This window comes from Bipolaris maydis (assembly GCF_028858645.1).
Source record: "Bipolaris maydis strain C4 unplaced genomic scaffold PSV08scaffold_6, whole genome shotgun sequence".
In the NCBI taxonomy this organism is placed as follows: Eukaryota; Fungi; Ascomycota; class Dothideomycetes; order Pleosporales; family Pleosporaceae; genus Bipolaris; species Bipolaris maydis.
The window spans coordinates 997437-1015807 of NW_027093862.1; the positions used below are offsets into that span (position 1 = coordinate 997437).

General features: G+C 53.6%; 6 protein-coding genes across 6 annotated transcripts; 4 read left to right on the forward strand and 2 right to left on the reverse strand.

Annotated features, from left to right (window-relative positions):
• Positions 1–373: 373 nt before the first annotated feature.
• Positions 374–2127, reverse strand: PSV08DRAFT_39931 (uncharacterized protein). The gene is made up of 3 exons (XM_014225993.2): positions 1912–2127; positions 1523–1862; positions 374–1469 (listed from the first exon to the last, which is right to left on the reverse strand). Exons 1-3 carry the CDS (start codon positions 1942–1944, stop codon positions 502–504), a joined length of 1341 nt encoding a protein of 446 aa, XP_014081468.1. The 5' UTR covers positions 1945–2127; the 3' UTR covers positions 374–501.
• A 153-nt stretch (positions 2128–2280) lies between these two features.
• Positions 2281–4437, forward strand: PSV08DRAFT_293851 (WLM domain-containing protein). Its single transcript, XM_014225994.2, has 3 exons — positions 2281–2711; positions 2760–3919; positions 3975–4437. The coding sequence occupies exons 1-3, from the start codon at positions 2534–2536 to the stop codon at positions 4026–4028; spliced, it is 1392 nt and encodes a 463-aa protein (XP_014081469.1). The 5' UTR covers positions 2281–2533; the 3' UTR covers positions 4029–4437.
• Positions 4438–4592: 155 nt separating this feature from the next.
• On the forward strand, positions 4593–7197 carry PSV08DRAFT_401472 (uncharacterized protein; the record flags this gene model as incomplete). The annotated part of the gene is made up of 2 exons (XM_014225995.1): positions 4593–4947; positions 4997–7197. 2 exons carry the CDS (start codon positions 4593–4595, stop codon positions 7195–7197), a joined length of 2556 nt encoding a protein of 851 aa, XP_014081470.1.
• A 257-nt stretch (positions 7198–7454) lies between these two features.
• On the reverse strand, positions 7455–9816 carry PSV08DRAFT_222262 (uncharacterized protein; the record flags this gene model as incomplete). Its single annotated transcript, XM_014225996.1, has 2 exons — positions 8925–9816; positions 7455–8888 (listed from the first exon to the last, which is right to left on the reverse strand). The coding sequence occupies exons 1-2, from the start codon at positions 9798–9800 to the stop codon at positions 7455–7457; spliced, it is 2310 nt and encodes a 769-aa protein (XP_014081471.1). The 5' UTR covers positions 9801–9816.
• Positions 9817–10085: 269 nt separating this feature from the next.
• On the forward strand, positions 10086–16165 carry PSV08DRAFT_409421 (ammonia permease). Its single transcript, XM_014225997.2, has 5 exons — positions 10086–10226; positions 10283–11776; positions 12689–12723; positions 14199–14552; positions 14605–16165. The coding sequence occupies exons 1-5, from the start codon at positions 10115–10117 to the stop codon at positions 15766–15768; spliced, it is 3159 nt and encodes a 1052-aa protein (XP_014081472.2). The 5' UTR covers positions 10086–10114; the 3' UTR covers positions 15769–16165.
• An 860-nt stretch (positions 16166–17025) lies between these two features.
• Positions 17026–18266, forward strand: PSV08DRAFT_222270 (flavoprotein-like protein). Its single transcript, XM_014225999.2, has 4 exons — positions 17026–17155; positions 17246–17301; positions 17407–17747; positions 17807–18266. The coding sequence occupies exons 1-4, from the start codon at positions 17099–17101 to the stop codon at positions 17965–17967; spliced, it is 615 nt and encodes a 204-aa protein (XP_014081474.1). The 5' UTR covers positions 17026–17098; the 3' UTR covers positions 17968–18266.
• Positions 18267–18371: the final 105 nt, after the last annotated feature.

Here is an 18371-nt window from a genome sequence, read left to right on the forward strand (position 1 = left end):
TCATTTAAATTGCTGCCCGTCCTGCGAACCACTGTTCTTGCAACGCCCGATGTCGAGAGCTGACATTTGTAGACAATAGCCCCTCTAACCTATACACAAGGGGCCCGGCTGCCACTGCTCGCCTCGCTACTAATCAGCAGCCCACCACCACCGCTGCCCTGCTCACCTGCTCTTGAACCCTGCAGGGGCGCCGCTAGCCCATCACCGCCGCCAAGCCCTTCCCCCTTCTCCAGCCCGGGTTTCATCTCGCTGCTCCAATGCTGACGGAAACCCAATCCATCGCTGCATCCGCTATTACCTAACACCGCGCACACATGGTGAAAAAAATAACAACACACGTGTGCGCTGCAACTTCACTGTCCACGCCGGTGCCATGGCGCCCTGTAGCTCCCGCAAGCACAGTCCGACTATGACGTGGATAGTCATCAAACTTCTCTCCACACGCCATCTGCCATGCACCTGCATCCTGTCACCCCCAGACTGCTCGTATGCCGTTCCCGTCTAGGCGGCCGCATCGACCTTTTCCCAGCACTGTAGTTGTACGCTGTCCTCCAGCCTCGGCTTGGACGCCGTGTCGAGAGCCACGCGCTTCAAGCCCATCATCCACCCTATGAGCCCACGAGGCACCCAGTTGCCCACCACATCATACGTGACACTTCCACGCCCAACACGCCATACTTTTTGCGGTCGTCGCTGTGTGAGCGCATCGAACACGCCATTGTGTAGCTCCCGGACTGAGCTGCCGCTTTGGTTGAGCAGGCCCCGGCTCTGCGCAACGCGTGCTTGGGCCTCGAAATTGCTTGCGTACAACGCTCTCGTCGTTGCTGGCCAGGCATGTGGGCTGCCCATCGACCGCGACTGCACATGATGTTTGGGGCCCACGTTTGTCAGATCAAATGTTCCGAGATGAAATTGCAACACCTCAATGCCAAGGGTGCCCAGCTCGCCTCTGAGCGACGCCAGGAACCCTTCGAGTGCGCTGACAATCGTCGTCTCCACGCTATGGAACGGCGGCCGCAATGACGCAATGATGCTCGGCGTGAGCATCAGCACGCGCGACTTGAACTCGCACACGGTCGGCAGCAACGCTTGCGTCACTGCAATCGTGTTGAGCACTTTGGCGTTGAGCGCGTCCGACCAGAGCTCAGGACTGACCGTCTCTACGGGGCCGGTAGGGTAAATCAGGTCAGGAACCAGAACAACACCGCGCAGGTTAAGGTTATGCGGGGTTGCCCCGGAAAAGGCGACATGTGGTCTGGTGAGCAGCTCATTGAAACGCCTCATGGCCTCTTGCGTGCCCATTGTGTCGACCACGTCCAAGTGCAGTGGCCGCACGTCGGCCCTTGACTCGCCTAGTACTTGTTGCTCCTCGTCCATATTGGAGCATACAATGTATACAATGAAGCCGCGGCGCTCAAGATCGAGCGATAGCGATCGTACAATGGGCGAATTTGGCGGCCCGGCGACGACTGTGCCTGTCAGCTCCGTCCTCCAAGTAGGCTCGACTGCGTCGCATACTCACCTACAACTTCCATCCTCGCCCCATTGCCCGCTCGTCTCGCTCGGCGCTTACGGTTGTACCGCTTCTGCTCTTGCCATACCATGAACCCTCCAGTCGCACAGAATGCAACAATGGCGGCCGTCAGCGCGCGGTGCCTGAGGACCCAGTCCTGGAGGCCATGTAGGTAGGCGCCAGCAATGGGATGCGGCGGTGGAGGCGGTGGCCGTGGTCGCGCGCGCTCCGGAAGCCATGTCTCGGGGAGGCTCTTTTTAATATAGCCAGCTACATGTGCAAAATGCGCATCTGTTGCGTCCCATATTGATCCCGTGAAGTTGCGAACGTCTCTAGAGTACTCAGCCAGCTTTGTGTACGTCAGCTAGGAGCAGATGGAAAATCCTGGTCTTACTCACCACGCCGAGGACTTGCTGGTCGTTGTCCGACATGCTTCCGCAGGTTTCAGAACGTGTTCAAGTTGAAAAACAAACTTGTTCCAACAGGCGGTGCTTCAAACTTTGACAGAGGTCGCCTCCAGAGGTCGTCGCAAGCACGCAAGTGCACTACGTCAAGCCGGCCAATGACTCGCGCGATCATCCTGGACACGGTCACACGTGAGGACCAGTGGCTTTTGCGCCACCGTTCTCTCTCTCGTGGACACGGTCCCTTTTATAGGCCTGCAGCTGCAGGCCTTATCTGCACTTGCTCGTGCTTCACATTCGCTTAGACAATAATAGGCTGTAAATAGCCGTGCCTGGTGGCATAGACTGACTCCGTCCGGCGCTATCGTCGTCGTCAACCACCAAGAACAACGCGTGAACTGCTTACGTGGCTGTCGGTATCCTCAAGCCCTTTCCTAGCAATCTTGGCTTTTTTTTTTAATTCATCTGCTTCTTCGCCCCTTCAGGGGCTGTTTGCACTTACTTGACCAAGATTGCCTGCCAGCACAACGAGAGAGAGGACCCTGCGCTGCATCCAAGGACGGCCCATCAACAATTCAAAGTGCACGGTCTTGACTTGTAAGAACACCGCCACACCATGAGGGAAATTGATGCGCATTTCGATGCCTATGAGCACCTGAAACACCTCCCACGAGATGGCGAGGCGCTGCATACGCTCCGTAAGGCTGCGTCCATGGTCAAGCCCATGATGAGGAAACGAGGCTGGAAGGTTGGAATACTTGCCGAGTTCCTTCCTGACGAGCCTCAGCTGCTAGGTAGGAGGGCAGAAGCTGCCCTGGGGTACTCGACTGACTAGCTCCCAGGCCTGAATATCAACCGCACAGAGAGGATCCTAATCCGGCTGAGATACCACTATGATTCCAGGCAGTTCCTGTCCCTGGAGCAAGTCACAGATACCTTACTGCATGAACTCTGCCACATAGTCATTGGCCCTCACAATGTCGACTTCAACAATCTCTGGAACGAACTTCGAGAGGAGCATCAGTCTCTTCTTATGAAGGGTTACACTGGCGAGGGATTCCTGTCGCAAGGCCAAAAACTCGGCGGTAGGCGCATACCGCTCGACGAGATGCGCCGCCAGGCTCGGATCGCTGCTGAGAAGCGACGGACGTCTACCGACGCCAACGCAGGAGGGCATCGCTTGGGCGGTTCGCGACCTACAGCACGCGGTGTTGATATGCGTAAGGTCATCGCAGACGCGGCATCACGCAGAAACAGCATCACCGAAGGTTGTGCAAGCGGAAGCTCTGAGACTCAACGGTTAGTCAACCAGGTCAATCAGCAAGAGCAGGATAGGTTTCGCACCACCGCTGAGCAAGATGATGCCAATGATTGGGCGATTGCCCAAGCTTTGCAAGATCTCATGTATGACGAGGAAATGCAGAGATTAGGCGCCCCGACTGGAAACGGTGGGCTAAGTTGGGATCCTCAAAACGGACTGCAGTTCGACAGTGCACCACCTTCTCCTAGCACCTCGCCAGCTCCACCAAATCAATCTCACCCTACACGCAGCACAACCTATCCTCTTCCAGGCCGACCTCTGCCACGATCAACCGCGCAAACGTCATCAAAAGCACGAACCCGTACTCCTTCAACATCCGCAAGGACACCCTCGCGCCTTATCTCGTACGACGAAGAGCAACGACGGAACAAGCGTCTTCCCCCGACACCACCGCGGCCATCTCCGCCGCAGCAGTCTGTCACATTCCTCACTGACCCGAATAAGTGGGCGTGTCCGCAATGCACACTGCACAACCCACTCGACTATCTTGCTTGTGGCGCCTGTGGCCTCGAACAGCCACCTCAGCCCATACCAGAACATAAACGCTTCGCATCGTCATATACGGTACCTACTCTGCCCAAACCACCGCCGCAGTCTGGACTGCGAGGGCAGGGTGCCACGCCGTTTGAACTTGCAAGAGGTAGGATAGGCTGGAATTGTCTCGAGTGCGGGACCTTCATGGTAAGATTTTTTTTAGAATACAGTCTGTATGAATTGTGTTGCTGACTGATTACAGGAAAATCAATGGTGGACCTGTTCGCTTTGCGGAACGATGAAATCGGACTCGTAGCGCATAAACAAAAGCGTTGTGACATTTACGCGAGGGGCCTCATGCAATCTGGATACAAGTGTCCGGCATAAGGTACGGACATCGTTTGACTGCGTGTTGGTATACCCTGGCAGACAACACGCATGTCAAATATGGCGCCAGTTATTTTGGATAAGAGATAGCGCGGCTGTATGCATTTGGTCTATGGATAATCTCATTGGAGATCATGGTATATGGCTTGGGGACAACGTTTGTTGGGACAATGTTTGTTTACGATTGAACGCTGAATACGTTGTTTGGAGCGTGTTTATGAGGGCCACGAATACGTGAATATGACACATTTGTGAATAGACAAGCACCAATTCTTTTTTGGGTAATCTCAACCTTGAAAAGGTATTTGAATACTTTACACGAGTGAAAGACATATTCATGGACGTTCTTTCCTTATGAGTGCTCAGTCGTCACTGCCAAGCAGCCTTCACTTACATGAGCTCACCCTGGACATCTCAGTAATACAAAAGACTTCGCCCCATTCAGCGGCAAACGAACGCCCCGCGAAAACCCTCGAAACAACTCTTCTTCACAATGCCGTCGCTGAAGGACCTCAATTGTAGCATTGAACTATCGCAAACCCAGCACGCTTTACCAGAGTACGGTACCACCTACGGCGATGGATTTGTAGAGACATTTGTGCCTGTACCCAACCAGCCGCAGTCTTTCTCAATTCATCTCACATCCAACACATTAATCGCGCCGGGCATCGCCATCTTTGTCTACGTCGACGGCGTCTATCAGTGCAATCGCAACAGGCAAGACATCAAGCCCCGAAAACCGTCGGACAGTCGCTCTTTGGTGGACTTTAGGGTGCGTCAAAAAGAGGAGAGACAGAAGGATGGGTCTATGATTGCGCGAGAATGGACTTTTGATAATTTGGATATTGGTGAGTTGCAATATGGTGCACTTCTGTGGCAGTGACTGACTAGTAGCAGCGTCTGTGGATGATGCGTCGAACCTCAACTCACCGGACACTATTGACAACATAGGATGTATCGAAGTCGTGGTGCTGCGATGTGCTGGCAGTCGAGATGCAAAATCTGCTTCGGCAATCAACTTGGACGGTGCTGGTGACTGGCCTGACCATCGTTTTAGCTTGAAAGACTCAACAAGCAGCCACAATCGATCCATGTACGATGACCGCGGACCGTTTTTCAATAGCTCCCGCAATATCTCTGGTCCGCCAGCACCTTGGTCGTCCTATCGCGCACCGTACGCCGAAACACTGCAGAGCCTCGAGAGCTCCAAGACACAGATTCAACATAACACTCTTCCCGTACGGCATAAGTCTTCTAGAGTATCTGTCAGACGTCAGTCGAAGTCCGGCTCCCGGTACTCAGAAGTGGTCAGCCCGCGCACACGACGCTTAGAAAGCCTTCCCTCTTCGGGCTTCCAATACGGCAGTGGACCTATCCCACCTGATAGAAAACTTGCTCGTCGTGACACTAATAAGGTTACAACTCCGGAAACAAGTGGTGTCAATCCTGCGTGGCTGGAAACCGTATTGAAGGCGGCAGTCAAACAGGGTGTAGAGGAGTCACGGCAGGCAGAAGCCCAGTCTGCACGGTGTGACAGAAATTCAGACCACACATTACAGAAAGAAGACAAAACAAGTCAGGCCCCTGGCGCATGGCCAGAATCTCCACGCACTGCGCCTGTGCATGTACCTCATTCCTTCAAGGCGTCACCATCCCAACGCAATCAGCGCAGTGACCGCGCATCAGATTGGGTTCAGTCACAAAGTGGGTGGGGCCAGCTTGAGACAAGGAGCAAAACGGGAGCCCACACAAATCAGAGCGAAGAGCATTTGTGGGAGACAGAAACCTCCGAGTATGTCAATGAGTGGCGTTCCTACGAAGAAACACCGTCAGATTCTTGGGATACTGATGAAACTTGGGAGACGAACAGAGGAGGTGAAATTTCATTGGAACGCATAAGATGGGCAGCGAGTGTTTCACCCTCGTACTCTACAAGTTCGTCCAGCAGCTCAGATAACACGATACAGCCGTCACATTCTCGAAGCCATATAAAGTCTCCGCGAAAGAGATCAAACAGTCGTGCTCTTTCCTCGAAGTCCACGCGATCTTATCATGACCCAGATTCTTCTCGGTATCCGCTTTGCGCGGAAAACTTGAAGCGCATAGATTCTGAAGGGATACATGCTCCTGCAATCACGCGAGTGATACCAGATGTCCAAAATCACCCAGATATCGCTCTTCCAACGCATACACAGTCAAGAAGACCAAGCGGGCATGTTAATGCGTGTCTTTCTGCATCAGGAGCTCCAGCTTCGCCTGCAGCCGTAAACAATACCAGTAACATATTTCCAGCTCCATATGCACCATCTGCGAAGGGATATGCATGGGACGCTATTGGTGCCGGCGAAAAGGATCGTAATTCCACAGCTTCATCTACTTGGGGTAGCAACAGAGTGCATTCCTGGGCCATTGCCACGTCTCCAGGTTCCACCTGGGAAACCGAAAAACCCAAGAACTATGACAAGACCGACTGGTACTCAACTTCCGATGACGATGATGGGAATATCAAATGGACCACTCCACCTGCTGATCGTAAAAACCCAGAACCTATAGGATGGCAGGATATTATCAAGCCGACCTCGCCATCCGATACAAAGAAATCGAAATCGAAATCGAAACCTACGAAAAAGGACTCATTAGCACTCCAAGAGCTAAAAAGTGTCCTCGAAATGAGTTTAGGCAAGGAAAAGAAAGGTGACAGGGTGAAGGGGAACAATGAATCACAGCCTGCTATTCAGGAAGAGAAAGACCAGAAGGACAAGAAAAACAAGTCATCTGGCCGTAACCCTACTTCTCATCGTGACAAGAGTTCAAAATCCCCTACCAGGTCCCGAGTTCAGCCTCCGAAACCCCACTGGTGTTTTCCTCCGCCACCTCCACCTGCATCCCTCTTGCCTTCTCCTTCGCAATCCGCCATCACAGCCGCCGCAGGCTCTAAAAAGAGACCAAAGCACGTCGTCCGAACTAGCACACCCATTCCCTACGGTCATGCCATAGCGAGACCAGAGTACGTGGATAGCCTGGAGAAGCCATATGCAGTGTTTCGATTCAAATACCGGAGTTTGGATGCATTGAAGAAATTGGGGGTTATTATGTAATCATCTGGAAGAAGGAAAGAGGGATTGGCAGTGAAGGGTAAGGGGGGTAAAGTACATGTAAAGTAAAGAAATGGGCAAAAGATTTGATTCACTGTAAAACCCATGTGTACATTAAGAGAAAAAAAAAAGGCACGACAAGTCGACCCAAAATAAAAAAAAGCAAGTCATGGAAATTCACATAACCTACTTCGTTGCTCCTAAGAAATTTCTACCACTTTACTCTACAAAACTATCCCCCCCCACCCCCCAAGTGGCTCTCAAAAACAAAGCTCATCCCTCTCCTCACTCTCCTCAACCCACGCCCTCTTCCGCGCCGCCACCAAACCCCCCAAACATCTCCTTTTCCCCTTGACCTTGTCCTTGTCCTTAGACGCAGATGCCACAGGCGACGCAGCCCCGCCCTTCCAACACTGCTTCAACTGCTTAACATGGGCCCTGCGCTCACTCGTCGACGTGGACCAGGGTCCAGACGGCGCAGCACTACTATTTCTCCTTTCCGGCGGTCTGGGCGTTTGAAAGGCCGAGACGAAGAAGCTGGTGGGGGAGTCGGTGCTGGGTTCGCGTTTGATGCGGGGAGTGGTTGGGGGAAGGAGGAGGAGGAGGAGATCGTCGTTGTCGTTGTCGTTGTTGGGAATGGTGGTGGATGATATGAGGTCCAAGGAGATGCTGCGTTTGCGGGGCAGTGGTGGTGCGGGATGTGTATGTGTGTTCCTGGGGTTTGCTAGATGGCGAGCGAGGGTTTGGGGTGTTTTGAAGGTGCGGTTGCAGATTTGGCAGAGGAGAGGCGAGGCTGTGGTTGTAGGTGTAGGTGGTTGGTGCGTTGTGGAGTCCTTGGTGTCATTGTTGGCTGTGCGTGTGTCTGGAATCGTTTCGGAGCGTCGAGTGAGCGCGGGTTCTGGCTGCGTGGTGAGTGTGGATGGTGATGTTGGCTCGGTTTTTATCTGGATTGATGTTTGGCGTGGGGGTGTGATGGTGGCGTCGTGCATGGCTAGGCTTTCGAGTAGGTCTCGTTGTAAGTCGTCTTCGTCGATCATGGTTGTCGTTTCTATAGAGGGTATTATGCTGTCTTCTGATAGGGCGTCTGGTATTTCTTCGTCGCAGGGGATTTCATGGTCTTCTCCTTCTCCTTCTCCTGTTTCTTCTTCTTCTGCATCTGAACCAGCTAGAGACAGTAGTTCACGTTCGTCGTCATCATAATATACGCTCGAGGAAAATCCCTTGAAAGCTTGTACTGGTTCTGCGGCTTCCCTGTGGTCGTCTTCGTGCTCGGATGAGCTGGGAGTTGGCAGATGGTGAGACTGTGTTACAGGAGCTTCTACTTGCTCATCCAGTTCATTGTCAGTGCCACGAACATCATCACTCGAGAAAGCTACAACTGGCGATTCTAGATGCAGGTTTTGATCCTTAATCAAAGCCCATCGCCTGCTGATCGCACTTGCGGGCCAGTCTTTCCATTTCGCCTGGCTGTCCTTGATAGCAACCCACGACGAGTGATCCACCATTTTTCTTCTACTTATATATACGTCATCTTCTGGTGTAAAATGATATTTTCTAGTAGCACGAATGCCGCGTCTTTGAACCTCAACGCGCGGACTGGTGCGGCGATGTGTGGTGGGTGAGCTCTCCTGTAACCTTGCGCGAGAAAGTGAGGGAGTGGCTTCTTCGACCAGAGGGGTCGATTCTGCTAATAGCTCTCCTTCATGCTCACGTGGTAACGAAGTAACGACTGGTTGATCGGCTTGCTCAGCTACCGGAGCTGCTCTACGAGTAGGGAGAGGGCTGGATTGAGCCACAGGATCCTGTTTTGGTGCGGCAGACAAAGGCGGGAAGAACCATTTTGGGTCCGTGGCAGGTGCGATCTTATCGGCTGTCGTGATCATCGGCGTAGTCGGTGGTGGAGCAGCGCTTGCGAATGGAGTAGAAAAGTTGGGCGGCAGAAGACCAGATTGAGCCATAGCTTTCTGAATCACTTCACCAATTCCCTGTGTCAAAGTCATATAGAACGTAGCCTGCGCCTGCTGTCCGGCAGGAGTTTGTGGAAACTGAACAAGTGGTAGTAGGTTCGGGGTCGGATTTGGATTTGGCGTATTGGGAGGTTGCATTGTGTTGAGTTGCGGCATTGAAGTCGCTGGGGTATTTGACTGTTGTGGAACTGACGGAATGTTATCGTTGCGTGGGGACTGCGCGTCTGGTATCCTGGTTTGCTGTCCGTCCAGTTCAGGCTCTCTATCTGTTGACTTCACCGGCTGCGTAGGTGCCAGTTCATCTTCCGAATCTTCTACATTCTCCTCATCCTCCTCTTCACCCTCATGTCTTGACTCCTTCCCTATGGCTAAGCCAAGAGTGTCCAACAACATAGTCTCCTTCCGACCGACCTGGCGCTTCAGTCTTCGCAAATGCCCTCTGTCCACCACTACTCTGTTGGTTGTCATGTCGATCTCATCGCTCATTGATTCGTGCATGTTTCCATATTTCTCGAATATCGACTCGAGTCGGCCCTTGAATTTCTGTTGTTGTTTCTGCTTCGCCTTGATGTACTCGGCATTCTCCTCGTCCACTTCGACAGACTGCCAGATGCGCATGCGCTTTGCCGGTGGCTCCATGGTGTATGACTGCGCGCTTTGAGATGTGTGAGAAAGGAGCGGCGGCGTCGACCGAGGGACGATAGGGATGGTGGGCTGGCGAAGGGCGGGGGTTGTTTGCGACGATTTGCGACGAAGCACTAATTGGCCCGACGCGAAAGCTGACAATGGCTGGGACGCGTCGGCGCCAGCATGCCTTAGCGGCGGCCGGCCGGGGGAGCCCCACCCGCCTGCAGGTGATCTCCAACCACGAACCGCCGCATCGTCATCCACCTCCTACAGCGCCTTAATTCCTTCCCTTGATAGCAGCATGAAGGTCCACCTCTCATAACATTATGCCGAACGACACAAAATCAGCTAGCTTGGCCTGTCAGAAGTGCCGGACACCCATAGACATCGATGCTTCTATCGACCAGCTCAACCCGGCTGCCTTCAAGCTGTTGACAGGTACAACCACCCCCGGGCTCTTTCTGGGTGCTGTTCTCATATTGACTGTGCTCTAGACTCCGTAGTTTCAGGTCAGATCCAGGCTCCGAAGATCTCGCCAAACCGCCAGTCGCGTCCTCCAAACCCTCCAGAACATCTCAAGACCTATCAAGATGCGATCAAAGATGCAAAGACACCTACATACCGACGCAATATCCAAGGCGCACCGCAATCAAGAAGCCCAAATGGCCCTCAGAATCCCGCCATGTCGTTTATCGACATACACATGTCCGAGTCGATGATCAACCCATCCTCTGCAGAACCAGCCCAAAGTACCAATGGCAAAACGCAAGCAGAGGATGCAAAGGCCGATGGCAATGATAAAACAAAGCGGAAAGGCGCAAAGAATGGTCTGGGCACGGCGGGAGGTGCGAGTCTAGCAGACGGGCTCGAGACGACAAATCGCATGTTCGAGATCCTGTCTGCGCGCTCCGATATCGACCACCCAATATGCGTGGAATGCACCGAGATTCTTATAGATGGACTACAAAAACGACTTGGCGTAGCGACTCGAGAGCGCGATGCATACGTAGACTTTCTCCGCCGCGCCAACACCGACGTGCCCAGCGCCGAAGAAGTCAAAGCTGCCGAAGCGGCGCTCAAAGCAGCTAAGAAGGCCGAAAGCACCGCCATTACCCAGCTTGAGAACCTCGAGGCCGAAAAGGCAGAACTAGACAACCAGATTGCGGCCCTGGAAGCAGAAGCGCGGATACTGGATCAAGAAGAAAACGAGTTCTGGAAGAGCCGAAACGCTTTCAACACGACCTTGACCGAGTTCCAAAACGAGCGCGACGCTCTAGCCACAAGGTATGCTCACGATGCACAGGTGCTGAATCAGCTGCAGAGAAGGAGCGTCTACAATGATTCCTTCAACATCACGCATGACAACCACTTTGCCACCATCAACGGCCTGCGCCTCGGACGCCTACCAAACCCGTATGTTGACTGGCCTGAAATCAACGCCGCATGGGGCCAGACCTGTCTGCTACTCGCTACTCTAGCAGAGCGTCTAGGCTACAAGTTTGACGGTTACGAACTCTGCCCCATGGGCTCCACATCAACGATTACACGCATAGAAGCCAAAGGAGGGGCCTCGGTCGCCGAGTCAACAACAAGGCATCAACATGCATCTACAGCGACTACAGCTTCATCACCACAGATATCCAAACAGCGTCTGGAACTATACTCATCAGGAGATTTCCCCATCAACTTTGGTTTCCTGCACCGCAAGTTCGACGCAGCCATGGTGGCTTTCCTCGAATGTCTCAAGCAGTTGGGCGAATTCGTTGAAAACCAGGCTCCTCCGAATGCTGGCGGCGTGGGGGTTTCTGGTGGTGGTGGTGGTGGTGGTGGCGGCGGGGGCGTTAAGATGCCGTACGAGATACGCAAGGATCGGATCCATGATCAGAGTATCAAGCTGGCGCTCAACAAGGATGAAGGATGGACAAAGGCGTGCAAGTACACGCTGACGTGCTGCAAATATTTGCTCGCGCACGCAAACAATGTTGAGAGTAACGCCATGCGGAGACGGTAGGCTAGGCTAGGCAAAGCATGGCTAGATTGAGAGAAGAAGAATGGAGAACGAGGAGAGAGTGGGACTGGTGGTACAAGCATGCTTGCTTGTTGTTTTCGAGATGGATAAGATACCCAAATATTGATTGATTCTTGCGACTTTTGCTCAGTGACATACTGCTTTTCTGAGAAACGATGCCCGCATGTCGCTTCACCGGTACACTCGGAAATAAGGATAGCAAAAGCTATGGGATGCGGGATTGCGCAGTCACCAATGGTTTTGCCGGATGTCATGTCGTGTTGCACCGTCACCTCACACAGTGTTACTAGTGGACGGAATTCCCGTCATGCCTAGAGCCGTGCAGCACCATGGTACTGTAGTGCTGGTCATTCCCATCTTACTAGTAGCACAGGACAATTACCTAAAAACAAGCTTCCATCACAAAGGAACCCCCCCTTTTGTATGGTGGGGCAGGATTCTCATTGCACCATCCCGTGGATATGTGTCGTCAACCATGCTGCGCGATGGATGGTGCCAAATCATTACGGAAGGTTACCTCGGGCGGTTCAAATACTCAAGAGCACCAGAAGACTTAACAGGCTAAAGTTAACACAGTCCTGTAGTGGTGAAAGACAAGGATCGTCTCTTCAAGGGCGACTGCAGACTGCATTGATTACGCGGACCCGAAGTTGGGTTAGATTGACACGCCTGACCAGTGTGTGGTGCAGCTGGTCTACCGCACCGACCAACAAGCCAACACGCGCGGATACGGCATCCAGCACATGAGGCGAGATCCACCCGCTGAAACCAGCACATCGTCAGCTTCGCCAGTGTCGACGCCGGAGACAAAAGCGGAAAGGCACGATCCTCTCGGTGGTGTTGCGGCTCTGGGCTCAGAAGACGGGGTCAGCTGAGTTGTACAGCCCCGGTGACTTTCAGGGTATAGTACTATGCGCTAAACAGATGAACAGAACAAGCCCGTGCTAAGGAAAAAAAAGGTAAAAACCCAAGACGTGATTGGAAGCGGAATGTTCCTGCCGCGGCCAGGTCGCAGGTCTGGTGGCCCTAGGTAAGATAGTCCCAGACCCGGTACTGCTCGGGGGCCGAGAGGTTTTGCGGGGTAGCGGCAATCCTTAGCTCATAGAAACCAGGAGAATGAATTGACCGTGCTGGGGGGGATGGTGGTTGATGCTGTCAAGAGGCACAGGCAAATGCAGTAACCGGTCTGCTGTGTGCCTTGGCGTAATTGGCTTTGAACTTGACGTGCTCAGGATTACATGGACGCGTCTGTGTTGTCAGTGGAGGGAGTGACAGGGCGGCGTACACTTGGGGTTGTTCTGGAGTATGGGTGCGAGTGTCGTCGGTTCAAGTGGTGAGCTAAAGTAGTTCCCGTAAGGGGTATAATTCGTGACTGTGGAGAGGGTGCATGGCGGGGAAGTTTCGAAGACGTAAGAAATTACCAAATCAGCCCAGGACGAGCACGATGGCAACGAGGCTAGACTTCAAGTGATGCAAGCGAGGGGACGTATACGTGTCAATGGAGGAGAGTGTCCATGCATGGCGAAGATTCTGCAGACAGGAGGTTTAAGGGGGCCCACGAGGCGTGGCATCGTCAGGAGACGAGGAAAGGCGCGAGGCTAAGAAAATGCGGACATGTGTGCATCTATTGAACAGGCGAGTCTTGACAGGGCGGTGGAAGTGCGGTGTGAATGGTACAGGGTGAAGCAGCCATGGCGCGGGTGTGTTGTTGACGAAGCGCGGCGGAGATACAGGAGATGGCGAGGCGCGAGGGCAAGGCGGACAAGGACGCCACAGGCGCGGAGGTGGTGAGAGGCAGGATGGGTTGTGACGGATGTGACCACCAAGGAGGGACGGCATGCATCGGCAACCGGTGGCCGGCGTGGTGAGCAATGCAGGTCGCAGGTCGCAGGCTGGAGAGGCACGAGGGGGCTCGTCCGAGGATTTTGATGTGTCATGCGTGGTCAGGTGGCCTGCGGATTGAATTTCCTGGGGGTAATCGAAACGCAAAGGCCTGGCCCACGTGAAGCCAAATTTGAGCGTTGAATCGCCGCCCCAGCGCAGCCGACGCGCCAAGCCCCTGTGACGTAAAGAGAACCGAGCCTCCAAACTGGCCTGCCCCGCCGCTCATTGGCCCGCCGCCGCCTGGCCGGTGGAACCATTCACTCCTGCTGGCTTGTACCCGTCTCGGCCCACCGTCCGACTTGTCTGGCGCGGCTGCACAAAGCTGGGGAAGCCTTCGCCGTCGACTAACTCCGTCCCACGGTGCCTGGCGTTCACTGTCTGAATAAATCTCTGCTCGCCCGGCACTGGCGGCGACTATAAGACTCACGGGCTGCCGCCTCTCCTGCTTTGTGTACCAAGCCAATCCACGCCTCTCCACTTGCACTACTCACCACCAGCCACGCACTGCTACTGCACTCGCACACTGTGCCCCTTCGACATCGACCCGCCTTACCCGTGCTGCACATTCAATGAACATCAACGACTTCCCGTACGAAGTCCTTTCTCAGATCCTCCACGAGGTTACCAAAGCCAATGTCCGCGAAGGTCCAACATATACCTTTGGACTCCAGCAAGCCCCATTGCCGCTAGAGAGGGCCAAGCTCCAGCGCTATGTGAGGGGCCCCGTTCCCCCAGAGCTTCTCAAGTGGGATGCTACGGCCACGCTCCGTTCCGTCTGCTGGAGGTGGCATCAGTGGGCTTTGGAGCACTCGATCAAGGATATCTACATTCGCCGCTGGAAGGGCGGAGAGGTAAGCAACATCCTAACCATCTGCCTAGTCGTGCCATGCTAACCGTATCCAGCGATGGGCTGAGCTCTCCAACAGGCGAGAAAGCTACCCGCTTTACGAGCTCATTGACCGTCCAACCGGTACGGCTGTGTATCGTGACCCATTCGCCTCCCTCAAGCGGACAGTCAAGATTTGCAACGACTACCCCCAGGTCGCTTCCAAGATCAAGCGCATGTGGGTCCATGGCTTCTACACCGCCGAGACCGACCGCCTTATTTTCGACTGCTTGACCAACTGTGTGAACCTCACCTCCCTTTCGATTCCGTGGACCACTATTAGGCACGTGGATGCCAAGGCCTGGCGAGCCATGTTGACGGGTAGCGGCAAGTCACTCCAGTCCCTAGAGCTGCAGTGTGTCGATCCCACATCGCAGCAAGCGGCCGACAAGGACAACCTCGTCGATTTAGAGCCCCTTCAGTCGGTCAACTTTGGCCAACTGCGCCGCTTGAAGATTTTCGGTGACACATCCTTCATGCCCATCACCGACAATGACCTGTTCGCCATTGCTCGCACTGCCACTCAGCTCGAGGAGTTCCATCTGACTTGCAACTCGTCCATCACCATTGATGGCGTCATGGCGATTGTCAAGGCTTCTCGCCAGACACTCCGCGTTCTGGAGCACAGCCCGCGGTCCCAGGATGGCTTCTGGCATCCGCACCCTGGTTCCCCGAGTGACAGTGAGCATCTCTGCGATACTTTCCGCAACTGCCCAAAATTGGAGACCCTGTCCATCTCTCTCCCATCTGTGTGCTCCCACCTCTTCTCCAATGAGGATGCCAAGTTTGCGGGCGACTTGCAAGTTCGTGCCCTGCATTTGTGCGAGCATGAGCACGGTCGCTCTACCCACGAGGCTACCGACGCCCTGCAGAAGCTACTGGAGCAAGCGCGCCGCTTCATCCGGCTCCGCGCTGAGAGCGCCATCCCTCGCGAGCTCTACATTGAGCTCTTCTTCGCCGACTGCATCTTCGAGCCAGGCTTCCAAGCCGTGCACGGCGACTTTTCCTTGGCCCAGATTTCCTCCGAGGGATACTGGCCGCAGAACGTCGAGTTCAGCGGAAAGGGACCCTACGGAAGCACCGGCCTATACGGAAAAGAGGAGGAGGCGCAATTCCAGCGCATCCACGAGGCCGAGTTTCTGGCTGGTGTCCACCGGAGGCTTCATTCCATTCAGACTTGAATGTGGATCATTCGACCATAACAAAAAAGCGATCGTCTTCCCTTCTTTTGTATACCATTATCACAACTTGTTTTACGACATAACGATCATATGCATGAGCGGCAGGCCTGGAGCCAAGAGATACCAGGCTGGTGCAGCCATATTCGATTCATGCATTTTAAAGCGTTTGGAAAATTTGACTACAAAGGCATGGGTGGTTCTGTCTTCAAAAAAAGCGGTTTTCAGGGAATTTGCGTTTGAGCGTTGGCAGTCTGTTTTTTGCTTGTTAGCGTTGTAGCGTTCATAACCGGATATCATTGTACTGTAATGAACAAAGTTTCTACGTATGCACTTGATGGTTCCAACTGCCCTTTATGTTTTGTGCATATTTGCGTCGCATCTGCGGGAAAGTTTCTACGACTACGAGGAAGGATGACGACGTGTCGTTGGAAAATTTTGAAATGCCTGACAGCCTTGTCAGAATCTTCACCGCACGCCTTTTCCCCTCCCGCCTTGGCGATCATCAGCCCCCGCAACTGCGGCCTTCCAAGCTGCTTGTCTCAAGACGGAAAAGCCCAAGGTACGGAGTGCCCCTCAGTGCTTACACAGCCAACAGTAAGCTCTCCTCTAGTCCTCGAGCGGTCGCCATTTGCTCTATCTGGGGCTTAGCCGTGCGCCCATTCTTAGCATAACAACTGTTATACATCGGTGTGTATGCAACGCCGCAGCAGCAGCAGCACCAACAACAATGATAACATAAGGGCAATTGCTGATGACCAATGCTCGGAATGTCTCCGCAGTGTCTCGGACCATTTCCTAGCGGAGATCCGGTAGCAGCGGCGCATTGTTTTTTTTTTGAGGGGGGGTGGTTGGATGGAGGCCTCCGCGATATTGACAGACTTTCAAATCCTTACCAAGCAATCGTGTAATCGAGAATTCAGGCAGAAGAAAACTGGGCCCATGACGCTACTGTGCTGGGGATAAAAATGGGGACGCGCTATACCCGTCCGGGAAAGGTCTGGAGGGGCGTCGCTGCGTGTTTGCAATGCTCTTTGGAATCGACTGGTCTGATAACGGCAAAGTTTGGCTCTATGGACGGGGGGTACAGGCGCGACGATTGGACCGGCATGGGCACATCTAGCTTGCATCATGTCATGTAGGGAGATATGAGGATCGGATAGGAGGGTTAGCGGGTATCCTGCCATGTTTTGCGTGCTGGCGCATGCTGTCTGGGCTAACAGCTATAAGATGCAAGGCCTGCCCCTCTCCTCGAGCTTCATCTGCACCTCTATCGCAATTCCTCCCTTCTAGCTCTTCTCTCTACACTGTTTGATACCCCTAGCTATTCAAGATGGCGCCCAAGATTGCAATTGTCTACTACTCCATGTACGGCCACATCAAGAAGCTGGTATGTTGACACTTTTGCGGCATGCAAGCTGCCGTAGAGCACCCTGGTGGTACAGAGGAAAGAGAAAAACACCGCTAACTGCAATTCCAGGCCGATGCTGAGCTGAAGGGTATCCAAGAGGCTGGTGGTGATGCCAAGCTCTTCCAGTATGTATCTTCCAACATTCCACAACATTCCACATCCCAGCACCCCCTCAATCACAGCCCTCCTACGCTCTACCCTGAGTACAACATGGTCTAACAACAACACAGGGTTGCCGAGACCCTTCCCCAGGAAGTCCTCGAGAAGATGTACGCCGGCCCCAAGGCTGCCGATGTCCCCGTCCTTGAGGACCCCTCTGTCCTCGAGGAGTTCGACGGTATCCTCTTCGGTATCCCTACCCGCTACGGAAACTTCCCCGCCCAGTTCAAGGCTTTCTGGGATAAGACTGGCAAGCAATGGCAGCAGGGAAGCTTCTGGGGCAAGTACGCTGGTCTCTTCGTCTCCACCGGTACCCAGGGTGGTGGCCAGGAGAGCACCTGCTTGGCTGCCATGAGCACCCTCACCCACCACGGCTTCATCTACGTGCCATTGGGCTACAAGACCACATTTGGTAAGTTTTACAGACATGTTCTGATTTGATGGCGCGAGAAAAAGCTAACATTTTCTCAGCCGACCTTGCCAACCTGAACGAGGTTCACGGTGGCTCCGCTTGGGGCGCTGGTACCTTTGCCGGCGGTGACGGCTCCCGCCAGCCCTCCGAGCTCGAGCTGAGAGTTGCCACTGCCCAAGGCAAGGCCTTCTACGAGGCCGTTGCCAAGGCTCACCAGTGACTAGATGATGGTACTGCGGGCGAAAAGAAGGCGGTAGAAACTACAACCGCTACGACTAATGGCACTACACCTGCGCCAGCGGACAAGGCTTCCAGCACCCCTGCTGCTGCTCCTGCTCCTGCTCCTGCTCCTTCATCACAACCTCAGCAAAAGACTGAAAAGGACAAGGAGGGACCTTGCGGACTACCCTCGAAGTGTGACATCATGTAGATCTTCTGTCAAACCTACCTTCTTAATTTATATAAACGAAATGAATGATACCTTTACAATTACAATCAATCTTCTTCTTCTTCAATATCACTGACAGTCTTGTGTTTTGTTGGAAAAACGTGTCCCCAATCATTTTCCGATTTCTACCTGTACGTAATTGGGGTATACACGAAATAACAACATCGAGAAGAAAA